At 25.6% G+C, this 23,996-nt stretch overlaps 7 protein-coding genes and 1 non-coding gene across 10 annotated transcripts; 3 read left to right on the plus strand and 5 right to left on the minus strand.

The window, feature by feature from the left end:
• Positions 1–205: 205 nt before the first annotated feature.
• On the minus strand, positions 206–7,682 carry LOC122852838 (actin-histidine N-methyltransferase). The gene is made up of 6 exons (XM_044152913.1): positions 7,303–7,682; positions 6,716–7,207; positions 6,517–6,640; positions 1,694–1,808; positions 852–1,328; positions 206–644 (listed from the first exon to the last, which is right to left on the minus strand). Exons 1-6 carry the CDS (start codon positions 7,421–7,423, stop codon positions 519–521), a joined length of 1,455 nt encoding a protein of 484 aa, XP_044008848.1. The 5' UTR covers positions 7,424–7,682; the 3' UTR covers positions 206–518.
• LOC122852837 (putative uncharacterized protein DDB_G0292292) lies at positions 2,779–6,502 on the plus strand. The gene is made up of 2 exons (XM_044152912.1): positions 2,779–3,581; positions 4,255–6,502. The coding sequence occupies exons 1-2, from the start codon at positions 3,477–3,479 to the stop codon at positions 6,418–6,420; spliced, it is 2,271 nt and encodes a 756-aa protein (XP_044008847.1). The 5' UTR covers positions 2,779–3,476; the 3' UTR covers positions 6,421–6,502.
• Positions 5,645–11,342, plus strand: LOC122852840 (60S ribosomal protein L13-like). Of its 2 annotated transcripts, XM_044152917.1 has the most exons (6): positions 5,645–5,649; positions 8,085–8,090; positions 8,514–8,519; positions 10,417–10,566; positions 10,659–10,908; positions 11,006–11,342. In XM_044152917.1, the coding sequence occupies exons 4-6, from the start codon at positions 10,424–10,426 to the stop codon at positions 11,276–11,278; spliced, it is 666 nt and encodes a 221-aa protein (XP_044008852.1). In that variant the 5' UTR covers positions 5,645–5,649; positions 8,085–8,090; positions 8,514–8,519; positions 10,417–10,423; the 3' UTR covers positions 11,279–11,342. The 2 variants fall into 2 exon arrangements, with proteins under 2 accessions (XP_044008852.1, XP_044008851.1); XM_044152916.1 differs by lacking the exons at positions 5,645–5,649; positions 8,085–8,090; positions 8,514–8,519 and adding an exon at positions 10,036–10,112.
• On the minus strand, positions 7,792–9,819 carry LOC122852839. Its single transcript, XM_044152914.1, has 7 exons — positions 9,647–9,819; positions 9,343–9,586; positions 9,142–9,277; positions 8,975–9,060; positions 8,675–8,908; positions 8,370–8,615; positions 7,792–8,312 (listed from the first exon to the last, which is right to left on the minus strand). The coding sequence occupies exons 1-7, from the start codon at positions 9,749–9,751 to the stop codon at positions 8,092–8,094; spliced, it is 1,272 nt and encodes a 423-aa protein (XP_044008849.1). The 5' UTR covers positions 9,752–9,819; the 3' UTR covers positions 7,792–8,091.
• A 3,758-nt stretch (positions 11,343–15,100) lies between the features above and the next one.
• On the minus strand, positions 15,101–17,068 carry LOC122852841 (AP-1 complex subunit mu-1). Of its 2 annotated transcripts, none has more exons than XM_044152919.1 (2): positions 16,858–17,068; positions 15,101–16,694 (listed from the first exon to the last, which is right to left on the minus strand). In XM_044152919.1, exon 2 carries the CDS (start codon positions 16,667–16,669, stop codon positions 15,401–15,403), a length of 1,269 nt encoding a protein of 422 aa, XP_044008854.1. In that variant the 5' UTR covers positions 16,670–16,694; positions 16,858–17,068; the 3' UTR covers positions 15,101–15,400. The 2 variants fall into 2 exon arrangements, with proteins under 2 accessions (XP_044008854.1, XP_044008853.1); XM_044152918.1 differs by having other exon boundaries at positions 15,115–16,694; positions 16,835–17,021.
• A 572-nt stretch (positions 17,069–17,640) lies between these two features.
• LOC122852842 (neuroligin-4, X-linked-like) lies at positions 17,641–21,751 on the plus strand. The gene is made up of 7 exons (XM_044152920.1): positions 17,641–18,212; positions 18,276–18,570; positions 18,673–18,825; positions 18,888–19,741; positions 19,826–20,099; positions 20,171–20,317; positions 20,382–21,751. The coding sequence occupies exons 1-7, from the start codon at positions 18,003–18,005 to the stop codon at positions 21,023–21,025; spliced, it is 2,577 nt and encodes an 858-aa protein (XP_044008855.1). The 5' UTR covers positions 17,641–18,002; the 3' UTR covers positions 21,026–21,751.
• LOC122852843 (la protein homolog) lies at positions 21,742–23,894 on the minus strand. Its single transcript, XM_044152921.1, has 4 exons — positions 22,775–23,894; positions 22,455–22,697; positions 22,239–22,380; positions 21,742–22,022 (listed from the first exon to the last, which is right to left on the minus strand). The coding sequence occupies exons 1-4, from the start codon at positions 23,711–23,713 to the stop codon at positions 21,925–21,927; spliced, it is 1,422 nt and encodes a 473-aa protein (XP_044008856.1). The 5' UTR covers positions 23,714–23,894; the 3' UTR covers positions 21,742–21,924.
• LOC122853599 lies at positions 22,102–22,186 on the minus strand. Its single transcript, XR_006373936.1, has one exon. It is a non-coding gene; the product is annotated as a small nucleolar RNA U6-53/MBII-28 (small nucleolar RNA).
• Positions 23,895–23,996: the final 102 nt, after the last annotated feature.

A 23,996-nucleotide genomic window follows, 5' to 3' on the forward strand; every position in this document is an offset into this window, starting at 1 on the left:
GAATTGAACCTGGATCTCCCGATTTATGTCCATTAGACATTAGGTAGGTATTCTACCGTTGAACTACCGAAGCATATTTAAAATCACAGACACTAAAACTATTTTATCATTTTAAACATCAACATAATTTATAAATTTAAAATCTTATAAATAAGAAGCCAATAAAATACAGATTGAAAATAAAAGAAAAAAAACAACGCTAGTATTTTTTTTTCCAAGTAAATATATATTTATTTTTCAAATAAATTTATTATTTTTTTTTTAAATTTCAAATACAGCCTATCTAAATTAATTAAAATATCATTGGCATTATAATATAATATATTTTCGACAAAATTTTATGCTTTTTATTATTTTTCAATTTTCTTTTTTGTTATTACATTTTAATTATATATTATATATGAGAATTCAAATAATCAACAACAGTGTAACATTAATTACTCGAATAAAAAAAAAAAAAAAGAAAAAACAGTCCAAACAAACTAGTTTTTAATTTATTATTGCATAAACAATGGTCATCATGTTTTGATCCACTGTTCCACATACTCGAGTGCACCAGCAAGTATTTTCTTTTCCGTTACACGCAATTGTATAATCATTTTTCTTGATGGTGACATTGTTGTCTTCAATAATTCAATATCCTCCTGGAAAATAAATAAATATTTTTTATCATTTAATAATTCATTCAACAAACAATTTTATATTTTATTTTGTTTCAGGTCAGTTGACTCGATAATGACTAGCAATTTTATTTATTTCCAAAAGAAAAAAATATATTGTATATATTTTTTTTATTAAAATAAAACAATGAATTTGTTGGATAGAAAAAAACGAAAAATAAATAAAATTACCTCAAGTTTTGTAGGATAATTAGAGATGAGTAATTTAAGTCTTGTTAATAAAAATTTTTTAACATTTTCTTCGACAACAGTATCAAGTGAACAATCACGATGCATTAAATCAAATATTTTTTCCGATTCAAGCCAATGATCAAGTTCATTTTTTCTCATACTAAAAATACGTAAAAATGCAAGCATTTGATCGGTTATTGGTTCACTGCTATTTTCCAATAAAAATGTCATTGACGATGTGAAACCAATTTTTTCCAGTAAATTAACTCGATCATTAAATAATGGATCTGATTTACTTATTCCAAGACGTAATTTAAAACCATCATTTTTATTATCTGGATATACAAAACCAGAATGTACAAAAAATTCAGAATTTGTACGTAAACCATAATTTATAAATATTTGTTCGCCTTTATTAAATGAACGTTTTACATAGCACTCACAAGTATCAGAATTTATATTAAAATCAGTTGTTATCTGTAACATTAAAATGACAAATAATTATTACATTTAATATTAAAAATAACACATACATAGAACAAGTTTTAATTTGAAAATTGAAAGTTAAATTAAAATTATATAAATTAAAATTAAACTGGTTTAAAAATTAATTAATTAATCAAGTATTTATCTTTCTTGTGAATAATAAAAATAATAAAAAAATAAAATAAAATTACTATTTGAATATTTATTTATATATTCAATAAATAATTTATATATTTTTTTATAACTGTATTATAAAAAGTGCATAAAACAACATAAAAAAAAATACTATTTCCATGGAATTTATTTGATTTTGAATATTGTTAAAATTATATCATTTAAAATAAAATAAAACTTACAATTCCTTCCTCGTGATTGCACATATCCCACATTGGAATAAGTGCATGTATCATTTGTGAATCATTACGACTTGGAATAATATTTTGTCTGGTCATAACAGTAGAAACAGCCCAGCTAAAACAAAAAAAAAAAAAATTAACAAATTTATCAAATTTAATACAGAGTAAATTTATTGAATCTGATTAAGGCCATTCGATCAAGTATTTTTATTTTTTATCTACATGTATATGACACAACTTTCTATATAGGTTTCTCTAAAATATAAAACATATTTATTTTAGTATCGGACATGCATACTCATGATATTCCTCCTCAACATTTAAAATTGTATATAAAAAATTAAATTGCAAGAGTCATCATGTCTCTTAAATATATATTTGAGTTAACGCATTATTTGGAAAGCAGGAAATGCAAATAATAAATATATTTAAAAAAATAACAACAACAGCATTTTTAAGGTGGTGATATTATTGTTCTAAAATATATATTTATATATATATACTTTCACCAGGACTGTTGCTTGTTCACGGTCATGCTTGATGAATGATCACAACAACGACCGGTTTGTTGTTTATTAAAATAAATAAATAAATAAAAATTATGGTATTTTAAATATTTATAATTAATGTAATTTTTATTAAAGGAAATAATATTATTATTTAATTGTTTTTCATTGTTATTTTATTCTTAAATTTTTTTTATATTTTTGCAATGTGTGAAAGTAGTTATCTACTGTTGAGATAAATTTTTTAAATCAAATAATCTACACGCCAGGAAGACACAAGGATATATAATTGCAAAAAAAAAAAAACAAATGATCAATCGCTAAACACAATCTGTAGATTATGATTTTTTATAAATTTTATATTTTGAAATAAAAAGGAAATATATTTTGTTTATTTAAAATATATAAGAAGGTTGTTTAGCAAAAAAAAAATTATTTTTTTCATACTTTCTACTTGATAAATTAAAAATATATTTAATATAAATTATAAAAAATATTTTAAAATAGTTTAAATTGATGTTTAAAAAAGAGAGAATATAAATAAATTGTATGTTTTTATTATTTTTTTTGAATTTCGTTTGAATATCTAGGCTAAATGTTCAGCATCATTTCGAGAAAATAAAAAAATTATTTCACTTTATTTAAAAGTTTTTGAATGTTCATTGAGTATGAAATCTATCTACGATGATGATGATGATGTTAATGTTGATGTCGTAGAAAAGAATAATACATAAAATACATGGCAATTTAATTTTTTAACTTTTAGATGTACTATCAAGTTTCACCGACTTACTTACAACATTTACTTGGAGAAAATCGCATCAGTCTGCAAGTGGTACTTGCCAAGAGTGCCTCGTGTTTAAATCACGCAACAAAAATCATCAGACAATACAAAACAAAATAATAATATTGATTCTCTAAAAATATATTTAAATATTTCTATTGTTAAAAAAATTTTTTAAATAGAAAAAAAAAAAAAAAAACGAAAGTGAAATGTTTTTTAAATTAAAGTGATTTAATTGATAAATATTAATGAATTTTATTTGGCAATTGTGTAATCGTAAAAATACTGGTTTTTTATTACTTTGTTTAGCAATAATTTATATACATTTATTTACAATAAATAATAATATTGAAGAAGATAAATTAATTGCAAATAAGGAAGAAGAAAAAGAAAATAACGAGGTGGATAATTGTCGTGGATTATGTCGTCAAATAGAAGATTTTTACGTTCATTTAACTGAAGCAAATGTCAATGTAACTAGTTGATAATAATCATGTGGAAAATATTGTTATTTAATTATTTAATTGCAACAAATACATGGGCTTTTGAATCATCTAAGATTGATCATTCAAATTTATATGATAATCTAAAATCAAGGGTAATTATTTTAAATATATAACATTGTATTTTTACTTTCTTTTTGTTTTCTTTTATATCAAACAAATTAATTAGATCTTTAGACAAGTATTTACATTCTCTTTTTTACATGCAATTTGTTGTTTTAAATTTAAATATAATATTGTGTTTTGGATATTATCTTGACATTTTTAATTGTGATGGTAAAACGGAAATGATGCAGACAAAAATCCTTTCTCTCTTATTCGATACAGTGAAACTAAATCATTCAACCAGATAATTGAAACAAAATAATAATAATAAATAAAATAAAGAAAATTAAAAGTTTAAAAAAAAAAAATATTTGTTAAATAATCATGTTATTTATGGGAATAAATGAAATATATATTTGTCAATTTTATTCTCTAGACATTTAAAATATTAAAAAAGGAAAACAATGTGTGTGGAAAATTTTCATCATACAAGAAAATAATAAACGTGAAACTTTCCATAATAATTTTTTAACTTTCAACAAAACACAATTATCATTGTGATGATTAAATTTTCACATATAATTTTATTTTCTTTTATTTTTCACATCATTGTGCTGTAATTAAAGTGAATTTTAAAAATCCATTTTAGGAGAAAAAATATATGTCCTTATATAAAAAGGATGACTTGAATTATTATTAATTTTTAACTTTCAAATTTTTCAGGATGATAGAGAAGAGCTAGTGGATTATGTTAGTGAGACTGAGGATAAACCTGGTGAAGTTAGACTCATTGGAAAATGGAGAAAAAATGGTGATGCTATTGAGCCAAAATGGCGAGATGGTGATTCATTACCACTTGTACCATTTGATGATGTCAAAGAATCACCATTACGTCAAAGAAAATATTTAAATAATTTAAATAATACTGATGGTGGTAGAAGAATGCGTCAACGTTTTCGTAGAATTCGTCCAGCTTCAATAAAACGTCTCCAATCAAAACAACAAATTCAACATGTTAATGATGATGATGATGATGATGATAAAAAGATATCATTTCAAGTTAATCCAAATGAGTATGATTTAAATGACGATGAGCATCAAAAACCTAGACCAAGAAAACGTCGTCCACCACAAAATTATGAATACTCATCATACAAAACAACACCACCAACAATTTCAACAATAACAGATAATTATCAATCATCAAAACAAAAAACAATTGAAAATTCAGAACTTAAGTTGTTATTAAAAACTCAAGAAGAAGAAGGCTTAAGTTTATCTGAAATATTACAACAAAAAAATTTAAGTTTAAGTGATCTTTTAAAGGGTAAAACAAATGCATTAAGTGCATTAAAATCACAAGAACAATTAACAAATAATAAAAATATCAATAATATTACTGAAAGACCAAAAAGAGGTAAATTTAATAACATGAAAATTCAAAGAGAACCAGAAAACAATGAAGATAATGAAAATGAAAATTTATCAACTCTTGTAAAATTTACAAATCCAATTATTTTGCCACATTTTAGTGAAACAACTGAAGAACCAGTTGTGATTGATGAGACAACAATTTTTAATGATGAAAATTATGATTATCAGCCAGTTATAACAACAACAACAACGACAAGCATTAATAATGAAGCAATTGAATATTCAGATTATCTTAAAAATGAAAAAATTGATGATAAAAAAACAACAATTATTCCAAATGCTGTTAATAAAAATGAAGAATCAAAATTAAGTATTGAACAATTTATTGATTTAAAAGATGACATATCAATATCAACAACAATACCAATTGATAATTATGATAAATTTGATGACATATTAAAATTAAATACAACATTAACAAATGAAGAAATAAAAAATTTAAATAATATAATAACAACTGAAGAGCCACATCCAATAAATCATCAAAGAATATCATCAAGTAATAAAATATATGATAAAATAATAACAGAAATAGAGCCAGAAGCAAGAGAAGAAATATTAGAGCTAATTGATAATGATGAAACTGGTGAAATGTTACAACACTTGTTGGAATCAAGAAATATGAGTGTTGATGAATTGATATCATTGAGACAACGTGGATCAAGTAGACTACATCTAGCTCAAGTAACATCAGCAAGAACAGCTGATTCTAAATTGCATAATGTTAAAAAAAATATTGAACAGATATTATATTTTAATTTGACATCATCATCAACAACATCAACATCATCAACAACAACATCAACAACAACAACAAGTAAACCAGAAGAAATAATTGATTTATTACCAATAAAAAATGATAATAATTCACTGGAATTTGTTGATATATTAAATGCATTTGATTCATTACCATTTGCAATAAAAAATTCAACAAATAATGAAACAAAAATAATTGATAATTATGATGACAATAATGACAATGAAATATTAAAAAATATAAAAAATAATTATATTGATATTAATGATGATATTATTGATTTTAAATATAATTATAAAAATAATAATAATAATATTAATTATGATAAAATACGTCCAAGTATATATGCAAGTATTGCTATTCTTGTTATGACAATAATTGGTTTTCTTTGTATATTTATTATATTTAAAATACGTCAAAAACAAAAGTACATATATAATAATGCATTTTCAAGAAGTGTATTTAATACACCAACAATAAATGCTAGAAAATTATCAAATACAAGTAGTTTAAATACAATAATGGTTAATGTTGTTACAACATCAACAGGAAAAAAGCAACATGTACATGATAACAAACGTGAAATGAAAGAAATTAATCATTCATATGATGGTGATTATGATTTAAAAAGTGATATTGATAATGATTCATTAGATGCTAATGACAGTTGGGAAACAATACCTGAATTTATGAAATAAATCAAGTAATTTTTGTATTGGCTTGATGATTTTTTATGTATATTTATTTCTATATTGAATAAAAGTATTTTTAAATAAATAATTTGTTTAACTTACCAATATTCTTCATAGGTAAAAACATCTCTTAATAAATCCGAAACTTGATTATTATTATTTTGAAAAAATTGATTAAAATATGAATATTGACGAGCAATATTTCTGCAGTGTTTTAATGAAGCCTCTGTTGATGAAAATAAATTAAATTAGATAATATTTACGTTGAAGTTTAGATATTATTTATGTTAATAATAAGTACCAAGTGTTGGACTTCCTTTGAGTTCAATCATGTCATTTGTTGTCATGTAAAGTACAGTTGAATAATTTGTTGGTAACATATTTATATAAGCTTTCCATTTTGAATTTGTTTTATGTCTTTCAATTAATAATGCAATTGCTAATGCAACTTGTGGCATGTGTTGGATCAATGGATCATTTTGAATTGTTGATAACTCACTTGCTGCTGTTTCTACACTGAATATTAATTTACCTGGTATTTCAAGAAGTAATTCATTTGCTTCATATGATTTTTCAGCTTTTAAACCAAGCTCAAAACCAGGAAATTCAGCAATACTTATACCATCAATATTTGCATTGTTATCTTTTAACCAGTCAATAAATTGTTTTATTGCTGTTGAACGTTTTGTTGTTATTGTTTTCATATCTTCAAGACGTTTTATTTTCTCCAATATTTTTGTTATTTCCAAATAATTATCCCATAATTGAGTTGCATATGCAGGATCACTACATACTGCAATGATAATAATAATAATTTACAATTAACATATTGTTTAATACAATTTAATAAAGATTTTAATTTTTTTTTTTTAAATTAAAAATACTCACATCTAAATAATCTTTCACACTGCAATGTAATTTCAGCTCTTTTGACAGATGAAATTTTTTTAATTTGCGATGATTGTTGTTTACTGTTTTTTTCTGTATGATGTGATTTTTTTTTACCCATTTTTTTCTTTATCAAATTAGGTGGTTGTTGTTGTTTTTTTTTTTTTGTATTTTAATTATTGGAAAAGAAGAAAAAAAAGAAAAAAAAAAAAAAAGAAAACACTATCTGAGTGTGTATTTATTATTTGCAGTGGGAAATCTTTGACTAAACCACATTCTAACTTCTAAACACCTTAAATGTATGTATGTGTCACTATTGCAAAATATTTTTCTGCTCTCTTGATTAAAAATAGAAAATGGTCAATGTATGTAACACGACCGACATAACCTTTAAATAGTTTTTATAATAATAACAACACAAATTGACCTGACAGTCATGTCAACTATCAAGTCATTGAATTTAAATAATTAATTAATAAATAAATATAAATATTGCAAAGAAATGTTTATTCAACATATATTATTTGAAACAAAACAATCTATATTTTTTAATATATTTAACAAGTACACTGACAGTTGGTAAGTGAAGATTTCGATTAAAATAGAAAAAAAATAGAAAAACTATTTGAAAACAAAACTACATTTCTAGAAAAACAATATTTCCACATTATTACTATGTATTTTTATGTTTTACAGAGAGAGATGTACCAAGTTACAGCATAGTAATCTCTAAAAAAAATTTGTATAAATATTTTCTACATAGATGTTTGTCAACCCTGAAGAGGCCAATTAATTTTTTGTTAAACATTCAGCTGATTCTTTGGTATAACATGTGAGTTTATCAACATAATTGATAGATATTTTCTCTGATCCACACTGATTACCATTAGTATCAACACAGTAACACTCATTTCTACGACATTGCCATGATTTAAAATTGCCAAATGAATTACATTGTGGTAATTCATTGACTCCTGCTGATGACAATAGCCACAAAGTTTTTGCACAATCTATAAAAAAATTTATAAATAATAAATTATCTTAATATTTTATAATCTAACACTTACTGCAGTTGATTATTTTTGATTCATCTGAATCAACATCAGCAAAATAAGATATTCCATTGTAAATAATTTCTTGTCCTGATGGATCAACACAAATTAATCTGGTATCAATTTGTTGAACACGATCAAACATTCCATCAGGTTGACAAGCTGGTTTTTCATAGAGAGTTGTTTCATTATTAAAATATGATATTTTCATTGTTTCACATTCTGTTGTATAGACTCCAGTTTTATGTATTGCACTATTAACTAAATATTAATTTGTTTAAAAATTGTTATAGATTAAAATGATAATCAAAGAAACTTACAACACTTGGGATTGCCTTGTTTAATATTTGGAAGAGACACAAGATTGGATGAATCAATTGGATGACCAGTTACAGGATCAACACAAGTACAATTACCTAAACTACCAGCAAAACATTGAAGAGAATCAAACTCTCCATATGCATTACATCTAGCACTTAGTGAAGGATTTATATTATTTACTACACTATCTGGATTTAATACTGCACGAGCTTTCCAATCGTTCAATGAACATCCTGGAAATATAAATTAGCTGTATATTTATCACAATAATATCAGCAAAAAATAAATCAATTATTTACCACAAGACATTTTTTGTTGATCCCATGAATCAAAAAAAATAATTTCACCAAAAATTCTTTGACCATTTGGTGCTACACAGTAACATCTTGATAAATAGATTTAAAAAAAAACGTTAAAATGTTATTTAAATATAGTATAATTTAATGTTTAAATTAATTTTTCATACATTGATCCAGGAATACAATGAAATGAAGAATACAAGCCATCTTCATCACACTTTGGACGAATTTCCAGCATTCCTAAAGTTCCATCAGCTCTTCGTTTATCCCAATCATCTTGAGCTTCAGTACATGGTGTTTTAACTGAATAATAAATATATAAATATTATTTAATTTTATAACACAACTATTTTTAAATATTAACTAACTTTTTTGACATGTTGCAGTTAGATTATCATTCATTGTACATTCTAAACCAGGCCCACATATTTCAGTTGGCTGATTTAAATCAAAAAGACCCTGGATACAATTTCCACCAGCTTTAATATTTGTTAGACAATAATTACAACAATTGCAAACATCTGGATAACGTAGCCAAACACCATTGTGTGTTGCATTCATCACTTGACACTCTTCACTTATCTCTGGACATTTATTTTCTTTTATATATTTCTGTAATTAAAATTTTATATTTAATTCTAAAAAAAAATTAAAATTAAATTATTTCATTACATTGCAGTATTCTTTAGTACACTTTGTTTCAATTTCTTCTCCATTAATTTTTGTTAACATTGATGTAACAATTAAATAGTAAATTATCAAAAATATTTTATACATTTTTACTATTGTTTTTCTGTCACTACTTGATAAAGAAACTGGCAAATAAATTTATCATCTATGTCAATAAGAAAAATAGTGCATTCTTATCAATATAAAATAGATTAACTGATAATACAATTATCAATTATATTATTTTTTATATTAGAAATTGCATTAATATTTTTTTTAAAACAAATTTTCAAATTCAAATGCTGGCTTTCTATTGACTCAGCCATTTTGATTTACCGCGCTTAATTTACCAATCAACATTGGATCCTGTTAAAACCTAAAGCCTCCCGAGACAGCCTCGTGTTCAGCTTAAGGCTTTTTTTTTATCTCTTTTTCTTTTCTTGTCACGTACTCCCATTAAATAAAGCTGGTAAGATAAATATGCATTTTATAATTGTCAATAATCAAAGCAATTATATATAAATAATAATTAAAAATAACAATGATAATTATATAGAATATTTATTTGTCAATAAATCAATGTGAAATTGTTTATATTTGATGGATAAATTGATTAAAAATGAATAGTAAAAGTGTGGTGAGAGGTTAGGATCTACATGAGCACCAATTAAATATAAATTATTAATTTTTAAAAAATAATTGTGATTGTTTAATAGTGAAATTAGTTGACTATTTATTTAATAATAACTAATATATTGTTGTATATTTTATAGCCTCAAAATGGGTAAAGGTAATAACATGATCCCGAATGGCCATTTCCACAAGGATTGGCAAAGATTCGTCAAGACATGGTTCAACCAACCAGCTCGTAAATTCAGACGTAGACAAAATCGTATCAAGAAAGCACGTTCAGTTGCTCCAAGGTAATAATAACAACAACTACTTGTTATTTAAATAATAATAATAATAATAATAAATATGAGTATTTAATTTAATTATTGTTGTTTATTTTTAGACCAGTAAATCTATTGAGACCAGTTGTACATTGTCCATCATTCCGTTATCACACCAAGCTTCGTGCTGGTCGTGGTTTTACTCTTGATGAATTAAAAGCTGCTGGAATAAACAAAAATTTTGCCAAAACAATTGGTATTTCTGTTGATTCAAGACGTCGCAACAAATCTGTTGAAGCACTTCAAACAAATGCACAACGTCTCAAGGAATACAGATCTAAACTCATTCTTTTCCCCATCAATGCCAAAAAGGTAAACAATTGTTATTTAAAAGAATGAAAGATAATATACATATTATTTCTATTATAGCTAAACAATGTAATTAATAATATTATTTTTTATTCAATAGCCAAAGAAGGGTGATTCAACTGAAGAAGAATGCAAAGTTGCCAGTCAACTTAAAGGTGACGTAATGCCAATTCGTCGTAGTGCTCCAGCTAAATCAAAGGCACGTCCAATTACTGAAGAAGAGAAGAAATTCTCAGCTTATGTTGCACTTCGTCAAGCAAGAGCTGATGCTAGACTTGTTGGTGTCAGAGCTAAACGTGTCAAGGATGCAGCTGAAAATCCTGATGATGTCACTAAAGCACCAGCTGGTAAAGAAAAGAAAGCCAAAAAGTAAAACAATCGTCAAACTTTATGTCAATCTTATTTTTACCAATAAAAAAAATTAAAAACAAAAACAATTTATTGTGTTTATTAATTTATAAATAATCTTTTCGTTTAGAATTTAATTTTTTTTCATATATTTGACTATTGAAATTTAATTTAGAGAAAAAAAACACTTGCAATGCTTCAAATAATATTTGAATGTTATAAATTTTGATACCGCGCAAATAGATTGCGTCTAGTAGTAGTAAATCGATTGTATTTTGCAAAACAGCTGCTGTTTTTAATGAAAAATAAGTTGTACTAAATTTCCAGAAGACAGTGAGGAAAATAAAACCGTGAACATTTTATTCTGATGTTTTGAAAATAAATTAACTGCTACTTTCTTCTGGTCAATATCATCAAAGTGTTGCTAAAATATGTTGCTTCTGTTTTTTCATTTTTATTTTTTTTCGCTAAATCTTGTTGCAATGTTATTTATGAACTAATTTAATGTTTTTTTTATTTAAAAATAATGTGAAATTTCGTTGATTATTTAAATGATAAAAAAATGAAATATAAATAGATATTTATGTGGTACTGAAAATGCAATATAATAGTGATTATATTGATTAACACTTGTTGGAGACAGGTTCATCAATAACAATAAATAAAAGATAAATTTATGAGATTCAAAAAAAATATATACCTATCCAATTGTTATTCATTCTAAAATTTTATACAGAAGATTAATCATTGAGGTATTTATCTTACAGCTTGGCTTTTATTTTCTTATTATTTTAATGTTTACACAGATAAATATCATGATGAATGAATATACATAAAAGGCACGTAAACTTATTTTAATGTCAAGCTAGTATTTGAAAAATTCAAAAATACCTCTTTAAGCATTCTATATTCCTGATAAATAATAAGTAAAATCTTAGAAAATAACTTCCTCAATTTTTTGTTAGCCTGGAATTTTTAGAGAAAAAATTTTACTGATTTGTATCAGGAACATAGAATGACTAAAGAAGTATTCAGTATTTTTAAAAATTTACCTTCTTAATTTTATATTTACCTGATACTTCAAAAAAAAAAATTCGATTCGTATCAGGAGCATAGAATGACCGAAGAAGTATTCAATGTTTTTTAAAATTTATACCTCCTCAATTTTATATTTGCCTGATACTTCAAAAAAAAAAAAAAAAATTTCAATTCGTATCAGGAACACAGAATGACCGAAGAAGTAGTCAATAGTTTTGAAATTTACCTCCTCAATTTTATATTTGCCTGATACTTCAAAAAAAAAAAAACTTCGATTTGTATCAGGAACATAGAATGACCGAAGAGGTATTCGAAATTTTTTCAAATACCTCCTTGCTCATTCTATGTTCCTGATACTCGAAAAATTTTTTTTTTCTCAAATTTCAAAAAACTTGTGGAAAAAAAATAATTCGAGTATCAGGAACATAGAATGAGCAAGGATGTATTTGGAAAAAAATTGTTTCAAAATATTTGTGCGAAAAAATTTTCGAGTATCAGGAACATAAAATGAGCAAAGAGGTATTCGGTATTTTTGAAAAATCAGCGCCATCTATTGATTTTTTTTCGAAACTATAGAGTAAAAACATTGAAATATCATAGATAGAAGACGGCTGTTTTATCAGGGTTACAGAACAGGAAAAGAGGTATTTTTTGAGTTAACAAGTTTAGCGCCATCTATCATTTTTCTTAGGAACTATAGGGTAAACACATTCAAATATCATAGATAGAAGAGGGCTGTTTTATCAGGGTTGTAGAACAGGCAAAGAAGTATTTTTTGAGTTAACAAGTTCAGCGCCATCTATTATTTTTCCTTAGAACTATAGGGTAAACACATTGAAATATCATAGATAGAGGAGGGCTGTTTTATCAGGGTTGTAGAACAGGCAAAGAAGTATTTTTTGAGTTAACAAGTTCAGCGCCATCTATTATTTTTCCTTAGAACTATAGGGTAAACACACTGAAATATCATAGATAGGAGAAGGCTGTTTTATCAGGGTTATAGAACAGGAAAAGAGGTATTTTTTGAGTTAACAAGTTCAGCGCCATCTATTATTTTTCTTAGAAACTATAGGATAAACACATTAAAATATCATAGATAGAGGAGGGCTGTTTTATCCGGGTTGTAGAACAAGAAAAGAGGTATTTTTTGAGTCACACTACGAAGCGCCATCTATCGTATTTTCTTGGGACTATATAGTAAAAACATTGAAATATCATAGATAGAAAAAGGCTGTTTTATCAGGGTTATAGAACAGAAAAAGAGGTATTTTTTGTGCCACACTACGAAGCGCCATCTATTATTTTTCTTAGGAACTATAGGGTAAACACATTAAAATATCATAGATAGAGGAGGGCTGTTTTATCCGGGTTGTAGAACAAGAAAAGAGGTATTTTTTGAGTTAACAAGTTTAGCGCCATCTATTATTTTTTTTAAGAATTATAGAGTAAAAACATTTAAATATCAAAGATGGCGCTGAACTAGTTAACTCAAAAAATACCTCTTTGCTTGTTCTATTACTCTAATAAAACAGCCATCTTCTATCAATAATATTTAAATGTGTTTACCCTATAGTTCCTAAGAAAAATAATAAGTGGCGCTGAACTAGTTAACTCAAAAAATACCTCTTTGCCTGCTTTATAACCCTGATAAAACAGCCCTCTCCTATCTTTGATATTTAAATGTTTTTACTCTATAGTTCCTAAAAAAAATGATAGATGGCGCTGAACTTGTTGACTTGAAAGATACCTCTTTTTCTGTTCTATAACCCTGATAAAACAGCCTTCATCTATCTTTGATATTTAAATGTTTCTACCTTATAGTTCCTAAGAAAAATAATAGATGGCGCTAAACTTGTTAACTCAAAAAATACCTCTTTACCTGTTCTATAACCCTGATAAAACAGCCCTCTTCTATCTATGATATTTAAATGTTTTTACCGCAATAACTCCGAAAAAAATCGATAGATGGCGCTGATTTTTCAAAAAATATCAAATACCTCTTCGCTCATTCTGTGTTCCTGATACTCGAAAATTTTTTTTCCATCGAATTTCAAAAAAATTTCAAAAATAATTAGCAAAAAAAAATATCGAGTATCAGGAACATAGAATAAGCGAGGAGGTATTTTCAAAAATATCAAATACCTCTTTGCACATTCTATGTTCCTGATACTCAAGAATTTTTTTTTCAAATTATTTTCATATTTTTTTTGAAATTTGATAGAAAAAAAAATTTTCGAGTATCAGGAACAAAGAATGAGCAAAGAGGTATTCGATACTTTTGAAAATACCTCTTCGCTTATTCTATGTTCCTGATACTCAAAATTTTTTTTTTCTAATTATTTTAAAAATTTTTTTGAAATTCGATGGAAAAAAAATTTTTTGAGTATCCGGAACATAGAATGACTGAAGAGGTATTCGATGTTTTTTGAAAATTTACCTACTCAATTTTATATTTGCCTGATACTTTTCGGAAAAAAAAAAAATTTCATTCGTATCAGGAATACAGAATAGGCAAGGAGGTATTTGAAGAGTTAAAAAAAAATCTCTATTAATCTTTTTTCCCGGAATTATATCGACAAAACTTGTAAAATTTATAGAAAAAATTAAAGTTTTGTATCAGGATAATAGAATGGGCAAAGAGGTATTTTATGAGCTATGAAAAATAAAAAAAATGATTGATAAAAATTTTAATTATGATGAATAAAATGATTACAATAAAGATACTCAAGAATATATATACAATCACGCCCTGAAGGCACAGGGTCGCTTTTGTTATTATAAATAAATAACATACAATCAATAATAATCATTGTAGCTGCACATTTTTTTACTTCAAGTATTCAAATAATTTTTCACAAAAATAATACAATGTTTTCATTCGCTTTTATTTATTAATTAGCATAAAGATATAGGGCTGTAGGTATATACGTATATAAAATTAATATTTTATTTATTTAATTATATATATTGCTAAATGAGAAAAAAAAAAATAGAAATAAAAATGAATAATAATAGTAATAAATTTGTCATTGATTAAAATAATATGTTTTCTTATCTAATTTCTTGAAAATAATTAATTTTTAAGAATAAAATAAAAATCAGCAATAGATCAATTAGTTCTTAATTGATAATCACCATTTTGTGTAATATATCTAACCCATGGTAATGCTTGATATCCACTTTTTTCAATAATTTTTAAATATCTAACTTGAATACCAGATGTTGTAAAATATGGTATTTCAAATTTAACTTGAATTGGTGGTTTACCTTCAATATCCTCACCAACAACTGATGGCAAACCAAAATGTGCTCTCATTAAATATTCTTTACCACCAGGAAATGATTTAATTGACCATGTTATTGCACTTTGTTCTGGTGAATATTTAACACTACCAATTGTTGTTTTAAATTTTGGTGAATCAGCATCATTTGGTACTGGTATAACAATTTCAACATTATTTGCTGTTGAACGTCTTTTAAATTGTGATCTTGCTTTAATCATATATTCAACACGACTATGTGCATGTCTTTCAATAACAGATTCAATCCATATTAATGGTTTAACATGTGTATTTAAACGATATGACATTAATTCAAATTCACCATCTGGTGGTATAAATGATATTGTACGATCATTTTCAAATCTTGATAAACGTACACATTGATGAAATTTAACATCTTCAAGTTCAACTGATTTTGATTTACCTCTACCAGTTGATTCAAATAGTACTTTATCATTTAATCCTAATCGTAATTCTGGCATACCAGATAAATAAACACGCATTTTAATTGCACCAACAATTTCAGATGACAACACATTACCATTTGCATTTGCAAGTAAATTAACTGATTCAATAACATCAAGAAATACTTCATTTTTACGATATTTAATACCCTCAGAACGCCATGATACAGCATTTGTAACAGCATTTGGTATTCTTGGTTGTATTTCTAATTTATGTCCTTCTTGTGTTATATATTCTTGTAATATTTTACTATCAGTTGTTTGTGGATAACCAAAATCAAGTAATTCATCTAGAAGTTCATATATTACAACAAAATTATCTCTAATACTTTCTTCTTCTAATTCTTTAAAATATTCTTGCATAACATGAACTATTTTATGAAGTAATACAAATACCAATGATATATTTGCATTTTTTTTAGTTGTTGATACAATATATAAATTATTATATTTAATATATGCATATGTACATTCTGGTATTTGTAATAATGGTGTTAAATTACCCTCTTCTTCACGTTCCATAACAAGTGGCATAAATTTTTCAATAACACTATTTTCAATATCACCACGATAATTACGTGATATCAATACTTTTCCTTTGACATCTAGAATATATACTGCTGATGTCGACATCTTGAAGTTGTGATTGTTTCTTTACCTGAAAAAATTTCATAAATAAGTATTTTATTTATTTTATCATAATGAGGGCTAGTCTCTTTCTTTTGATGACATTACACGTCAATTAGGTAAACAAATTTAGGTTAAACAATATACATAGATAAAAAAAAAACAAATTACCTGATGATGTCTTAATTATTTACCAATTATTATATGCGTTGATATCTAATTGATATTTTAAACTTTGTGATGCATTTGTTGTTTTAATTTACGTAATAAATATTTTTTTGTATATTAATTAGAACTTTTTATTCTTATTTACTTATTACACTTGATAAATTAAAGTTATCAAAAAAAAAAAAAAAAAAGTTACACGACACCGCTGTTTCCAGACAGTTTGACAAATATTAAAACTCTGAAGTTAGTTATAAATCGAAATTGGATCGAATCAAATCGATATGTAGAATTATTGTCCTACCCTTTAAAGTACTGTTTACAATATTCAACAATGATAATTTAATTGTTTGATTTTTATTCAATTAATATTAATTATTTTTACAATTAATATTGTCTTATTCAGTCTTATTTGTTTTTGCATTTTGTTTTTGAATTTATGAATTAAAAGATTTCGAAACTTGGTGCGTTTGTTAATAGAACTTTTCGAAATTAATTATGACAATTGGTTTTATGATTCAAAAATGTTAAAGATGCTTTTTTTCCAGGATAAATTGGTGAAGAATGTAATTGTTATTTCTAGGCAATGATTATAATGATTTTTTCATTTATTTATTTATTTATTTACAGAGTACATATGGCTGTACAATATTATCGTTGATCAATGCGCAAGACTGTATTATGGAACCTGGAAAATTTTAATACAATGAGTAGAAAAAAAAAAGAAGAGTTAAGAATATCTTCCTCGAAAAAATTTCGATATTCGAAATGATTTTTTAATCGTCGAAATATTTCAGTAAATAAACGTCTCTCCTTCACGTTAAATTTAATGTTTCGAATTAAGCAATATTTTTCATTTGCAAATTGTAAATTTGCATAAATAAAATTTATATTTTCATAAAAAAAAAAAAAATTAATCATCAAGAAATGCCAAAAAAAATGTCACAAATGATAGATTTTATTATTGTTTTTCGACATGAATTTATAAGTGAAAATAATTTAAAATTACTCCAATAGAAAAAGATAAATAAAAAAAAAAAAAAAAAAAGCTAAATATTAATCGGTGTCATCAAACAAGTGGTTGAATTATTGACAATAAATTATTGCTTAAAAAAAAAAAAAAAAAATAGCACGATATGGTGGTGGCTGTTTTTGTTAGCCAACGAATGCTGCCATGGTTGAAAAATGTGATCCAGTGAATTGGATTCGGTCACCATCACCAACTCATCAAAAAACAAAAAATAAAAATATCATAAAAATAATTAATAAAATACTTGTAACAATAATCATTATTACAATGTTGAATGAACAAGTTACAGCTGTTCCCCGTTATGCATCACGAATTGTTGAGACAAAAAGTGGCCAAATACGTGGAATTCTTCAGGTAATAATTTAAAAATTAATTATAAGCATTAAAATTTTACAGATACTAATTCTATTTGTATAGGAATTAAATGGAAGATTGGATCCAGTTGAGGTATTTCGTGGTATACCTTATGCATCACCACCAATTGGAGATTTACGTTTACGACCACCAATTGATCCAGTACCTTGGTCAGGTGTTAAACTTGCTGATACATTTGGTCCAGTTTGTCCACAAAAATTACCAGATATTAATAATCGTACAATTGCACTATTAGAAATGCCACTTGGTAGATATTTACATTTACAAAAAATCATAAATTATCTTGGTAATCAAAGTGAAGATTGTCTTACATTAAATATATATATTCCTGGAAGTGGTAATTACCATTTATAATTTCAAATAAAATTAATATAAATATACAATCAATCAATTTATAAAAATAAATTTTCCTTTTTCTTTTTTGTTGTTGATGAACAAGGATCACGAGGACTTGAAGCACCATATGCAGTTATTGTTTATATTCATGGTGAAAGTTTCGAATGGGGAAGTGGTAATATTTATGATGGATCTGTTCTTGCAAGTGCTGGTCATGTTGTTGTATTAACACTAAATTATCGATTAGGAATTTTAGGTAATAAAAACATAAATTAATTTAACTATTATTAATAAAACTAATTAAATTTATATTTAAAGGTTTTTTAAGAACACGACCAGTTGCTGATGGTGACAATGTATCTGGTGGTAATTTAGCATTAAAAGATATAACAATGACACTACAATGGATTAAAGAAAATATAAGAGCATTTGGTGGTGATCCAAATAGAGTTACATTAATGGGACATGATACTGGTGCTGCATTAGTTAATCTAGTATTACTAGCACCATATGCAAAAGGTTTAATACATCGTGTTATACTACTAAGTGGTTCAGCATTAAGTCCATGGGCATCAGTACATGATCCAAATAATTTACGTAAAAGTGTTGGCCAACAACTTGGTTGTTTAATTGATGATAATAATGATAATGATGACAATGATATTGGTGATTGTTTACGTCTTTTACCATTAGAGATATTACTTAATGTTGATTTACCAGAAATAAAATTTATGCCAAGAATTGGTCCATCATTACCAGTTGATGAAAATAATCCAGATCCTGGTATGGATATGGAACGTGCTAGTGATGAATTTATAAAGGTACCATTGATGATTGGTGTATCAACAGCTGAAGCATGTTTTGATTTTAGTGAAAATGATATACAAAATGGTTTTGAAGAAGATCAACGTAATCGTATATTACGTACATATATTAGAAATTCATATTATTATCATCTTAATGAAATATTTTCAGCTGTACGTAATGAATATACTGATTGGGAAAAACCAATTTTACATCCAATTAATATTAGAGAATCAACAATGGAAGCATTAAGTGATGGTCATACTGTTGCACCACTTATTAGAATTGCATATTATCATGCTAGACGTGGTGCTGATACTTATTTTTTTCATTTTAATTATCAAACGAAGGATAGTATTTATCCACAGGTATATATAATTTATTGCAAATATAAAATATCTATATTAATTTTATTTAATTATAAAAATTATAAAAATATATTTTTTAAATAGAGACTTGGAAGTGTTCGTGGTGAAGATATACCATATGTATTTGGATTACCATTGACATCTGGAGGTCAATTTTTTCCTTTTAATTATACACGTCAAGATCAGGGTGTTGCTGAAGCATTGATAACATTTTTTACAAATTTTGCTAAAACTGGAAATCCAAATGAACCACATAATATTGAATCAGTTGATTATGGTACAGTTAAAGAAAAAACACGCTTTAGAGGTATCAATTGGGATCAATATGAGACTGGTTCACAATCATATTTAACAATAGGTATATAAATTCATCAATAAATAATTATTATTAATAAAATATATTATTATTATAATTTAATTAATTTGCAGCACTTAAACCAAGAATTAAAAGTCATTATCGTGGTCATAAAATAGCTGTATGGTTAAATTTAATTCCTCAACTTCATCAACCAGGTGATGAAGATGTATCAATGCGTCATCATCATTTTCGTGAACGTGGTGATCATTTATATGCTGGTAAATAGTAGCAAGCTTTTATTTATAAATAATAAAAAATTGATATTTAATTTATAAATTTAAGGATCAATACGTGATGAATGGCATACACCAGTACCATTAATTGCAATAACACACTCAACATCATTATCAACATCATGTACAACATTATACAATGATGATAATAATCCAACTGAAGATATAACATCAATATTAAATAACAGTGAGGATAAAGTTGAATTATTACAACGTTTAGCATCACGTCATTATTATAGTACAACAACAGCATTAGCAATAACAGTTGGTGTTGGTTGTATTCTTCTTGTTTTAAATATGTTAATATTTGCTGGTATTTATTATCAACGTATACGTGATAAAAAAAGATTTAATCATAATTGTACAATTAATAATCAAGAACCAATACCATTAACAACATTACGTTCATCAATTATAAATGATTCATCAAGTCAAGAACCACCACCGTGTTATACAACACTATCAAGAACACCATCATCAATTATCATACAAAATTTACAGTGTAATGATACAATGGATAATTTAAATTCACAAAATATTATCAATAATGATAATGAAAAAATAAATACATTACAAAAAGACAATAAACCACCAAAACCACCAGTAAGAACAACAAGTTCATTGACAACATCAACTGGTACAACTGGTGGTATTATTAAAAAACGTATTCAGATGGAAGAAATTGATGTATAACATTAGGCAATGCCCCTCGGGGCAAATCGCATGACTTGCACCATAAATAATACAAAACACGTTACATTTCTTCAAGTTGATGATGATGATCAAGATAATAAAATTGAAGAAACGTCTTTTAATAAGTAACTACGTGAATTTTCATAATTAAATAATGATTATAAATATTAAAAAGATACTATTAAAGATAAATAGTTATCCTGTGACTGATAATTGAATTATAAATTTATAAATTCAGTATTGAATTATTGCACAAATTTGAAATAATTAATTCACTATTTATCAACCAACTAACAAACTTATTTTTCCACTGATTTTTTCGCCGAATTTAAATCGTCATTATTATTATCATTAAATTATCTAGTTAAATAAAATAATAGTGCACAATAAAATAAGAAAATAAGTAAATAATTTGATGATTAAATTATCAAGTAGATAATTAGTATTTAAAAAAATCTTGTAAATATCTAAAATTCTATACGTAATTATTTGATAACTTTTAAAATAACAAATTTATTGTTTCTTTGTGATACTAAAATGCATGATTGATATTATTTTATAGAAATAATATTCATCAATTCATTAACTAGTCATTTTAAATTAAAAAAAAAAAAAATGTAATTACTGTAGTTTATGATAAATTAAATTTGTGATTCACCAGTTTATATAAAAAAAAAAAAAAATCATCACAATATATTAGAAATAATAAAAATAACATTTATCATTTAATAATTGAAGCATTCATTTTTATTTATTTTAAATGATAGTCTAGATAAATTTTAAATGAAAAGAAAAAAAAAAAAATACATTTAGTCAGTATTCAACTCAAAAGGAATGATGTTACCTTAAACAAAGATAAATGATGATTAATGATTATTTATAAAATTATATTTTAATAATTAATCTTGTGCAACAGCAACTTTTTTAGCTGCACCAGCTTCACGATGTGGACTTGCATTTCTTTTTTTGCCTCGGTGAGCAGCGGCACCACCACGACCTTCAATAATTAAAAGAAGAAAAAAATTAATTAATAAATTACATCAAGTATAATTATGTTGTAATTATTAAGTCTAATTTTAAATCAGATATTGATTAAGAAAATTTCAACTCAGCGAGGTCCTAAAGATCTCTCGGTATTAGCATGGCAAATCATCATTTAAAATTATAATTGATAATTTATATAATTATTAAATTAAAATTTACAAAATATTACCTTTCTTTGGACGTCCACGTCTGCCTCCTTTGTGTGATTTAGGTTTTTTATTTGCCATTGTGTTTTGAACTGATTTAAGGTACTCTTCTTCTTCATCACCTTCGACAAGTCTGAATGTCACTTCAGTATCTTTGATTTTCAACTGCAAAATTCATCATAAAAATATTAATATTTTAATTAAATATACATTGTCATTTATTGGCAATAATTATTTACCTTGTTGTCAGTCATCTTTTCAAGAATTGGCTTTGCTGCATTTTCACCAAACAAACGAATTTGTCCTTCAGTTTCACCAGCTTTAAAATCAACATATGCTATTTCAGCACCAATTTCTGATAATGATTTTTTAATATCATCCCAATCAGTTGATGTTGATACACCAGTAAATTGTAAAACTGAACCTTTTGGTAAATTAAGAAGTTCTGTGCTATCTTCAGTTTCAGCTGAATCACCATTTTCCTATTTTAAACATAAAAAAAAAATTAGTTAATAATGAAATATATAAATAGACAATTAAATAAACAAAAATAAATTACTTTTTTAGATGATTTTTTTCCTTTTGAATCACCCTTTTGTTTTCTTTCTTCATTTTCCTTGGCTTTTTCAACAGAATAATCTTCACTGTATTTTCTAATGAGTTCTTGATCACCATATTTAACTGATTCTCTAGCCATGAATTTTTTAGCATCATCAAGTGTTACAAATTGTACAAATACTGATCCTTTAAATTTCAATTTTTTATTTTTATCTTTTGGATCTTGATATCTACGCATAATAATATTTTCAAATGGTTCAAAATCTTTGAAAAAATCTTTCAAGTGATGAATATAAACATCTTGTAATGGAAAACCTTTAACATAAATTGTTCTAGCTGCTTGTGCTTTTTTATATGCTTCATCATAAACTGGTAATGGTTTACTTGGTTTACGACGAATTTTTTTTTTATCATCTGATATATCCATTAATTCACTGGTTTCAATTGATTTTAAAATTGTATTTGGATTACTACTTAATGATGCTAACATTTTAAAATTAAGCATTATACTCATTGGTATCCAACCTTCATCCAATTGTGTTTGTTCAATCAAAAATTTATCACGATGCATATTAATATCACCAAAATAAAATTCAACTTGTTTTTTAATTTTTTCCAAAAGTTCTGGACTAGCGTCTTCTGTTCCATTTGTTGTTTCTGTTTCTACTGGTTTAGCAGCTTCATCAGTAACTTCTTTAGCTGTTTCAGCTTCTTTAGCTTCTTTAGCTACTTCAACAGATTCAGATTTTACATCTTCAACAGATTTAGCTTCTTCAGCAGTTTTAACTTCTTCAGCTGATTCAACTTCTTCAGCAGGTTTAACTTCCTCTGTTGACTTAACTTCATCAGTTGATTCAACTTCTTCAACTGGTTTGGAATCATTTTCTTTTACTGATTCATCAACAACCTTTGTCTCAACATCATTATTATCAACTTCCATTTTAATGATATATGTAATTCACACAATATAATATATTAATTTGTTGTTAATCTACAAAAATTTATTTATCAACGACACGTGGTGAACAGTTTGCAGTATAATTTACAAAATAACCTGAGAATCTTGTCGATGCGTTACAACAACGTGCTTTAACGTGCTTTGCTAAAGTAATAATAATAATCAACCGGACATAAGATATTTTTTTCAGGATATGACGCACTAAAAACAACATGGCGGATATCGATTTCTAGCGTTGTTATTGTAGCTGCCTAATTTACCATCA

Source organism: Aphidius gifuensis, linkage group LG3, assembly GCF_014905175.1.
Source record: "Aphidius gifuensis isolate YNYX2018 linkage group LG3, ASM1490517v1, whole genome shotgun sequence".
In the NCBI taxonomy this organism is placed as follows: domain Eukaryota; kingdom Metazoa; phylum Arthropoda; class Insecta; order Hymenoptera; family Braconidae; genus Aphidius; species Aphidius gifuensis.

What these genes read in the sequence shown, in the direction of transcription:
- LOC122852837 (XM_044152912.1), top strand. Translation starts at nt 3,477, where the DNA reads ATGTGGAAAATATTGTTATTTAATTATTTAATTGCAACAAATACATGG. An exon ending in ATGATAATCTAAAATCAAGG is followed by an intron (nt 3,582 to 4,254) that starts GTAATTATTTTA and finishes CAAATTTTTCAG; the next exon opens with GATGATAGAGAAGAGCTAGT.
- LOC122852838 (XM_044152913.1), bottom strand. Translation starts at nt 7,423, where the DNA reads ATGGGTAAAAAAAAATCACATCATACAGAAAAAAACAGTAAACAACAA. An exon ending in CAAAGGAAGTCCAACACTTG is followed by an intron (nt 6,641 to 6,715) that starts GTACTTATTATT and finishes TTTCATCAACAG; the next exon opens with AGGCTTCATTAAAACACTGC. An exon ending in GCAATCACGAGGAAGGAATT is followed by an intron (nt 1,329 to 1,693) that starts GTAAGTTTTATT and finishes TTAATGTTACAG; the next exon opens with ATAACAACTGATTTTAATAT.
- LOC122852839 (XM_044152914.1), bottom strand. Translation starts at nt 9,751, where the DNA reads ATGTATAAAATATTTTTGATAATTTACTATTTAATTGTTACATCAATG. An exon ending in CATTGTATTCCTGGATCAAT is followed by an intron (nt 9,061 to 9,141) that starts GTATGAAAAATT and finishes CTATTTATCAAG; the next exon opens with ATGTTACTGTGTAGCACCAA. An exon ending in ACAAGGCAATCCCAAGTGTT is followed by an intron (nt 8,616 to 8,674) that starts GTAAGTTTCTTT and finishes ATTAATATTTAG; the next exon opens with TTAATAGTGCAATACATAAA.
- LOC122852840 (XM_044152917.1), top strand. Translation starts at nt 10,424, where the DNA reads ATGGGTAAAGGTAATAACATGATCCCGAATGGCCATTTCCACAAGGAT. An exon ending in GCACGTTCAGTTGCTCCAAG is followed by an intron (nt 10,567 to 10,658) that starts GTAATAATAACA and finishes GTTTATTTTTAG; the next exon opens with ACCAGTAAATCTATTGAGAC. An exon ending in TCCCCATCAATGCCAAAAAG is followed by an intron (nt 10,909 to 11,005) that starts GTAAACAATTGT and finishes TTTATTCAATAG; the next exon opens with CCAAAGAAGGGTGATTCAAC.
- LOC122852841 (XM_044152919.1), bottom strand. Translation starts at nt 16,669, where the DNA reads ATGTCGACATCAGCAGTATATATTCTAGATGTCAAAGGAAAAGTATTG.
- LOC122852842 (XM_044152920.1), top strand. Translation starts at nt 18,003, where the DNA reads ATGGTTGAAAAATGTGATCCAGTGAATTGGATTCGGTCACCATCACCA. An exon ending in TATATATATTCCTGGAAGTG is followed by an intron (nt 18,571 to 18,672) that starts GTAATTACCATT and finishes TTGATGAACAAG; the next exon opens with GATCACGAGGACTTGAAGCA. An exon ending in TGGTGATCATTTATATGCTG is followed by an intron (nt 20,318 to 20,381) that starts GTAAATAGTAGC and finishes TATAAATTTAAG; the next exon opens with GATCAATACGTGATGAATGG.
- LOC122852843 (XM_044152921.1), bottom strand. Translation starts at nt 23,713, where the DNA reads ATGGAAGTTGATAATAATGATGTTGAGACAAAGGTTGTTGATGAATCA. An exon ending in AAAAGATGACTGACAACAAG is followed by an intron (nt 22,381 to 22,454) that starts GTAAATAATTAT and finishes TGAATTTTGCAG; the next exon opens with TTGAAAATCAAAGATACTGA. An exon ending in ACGTGGACGTCCAAAGAAAG is followed by an intron (nt 22,023 to 22,238) that starts GTAATATTTTGT and finishes TAATTATTGAAG; the next exon opens with GTCGTGGTGGTGCCGCTGCT.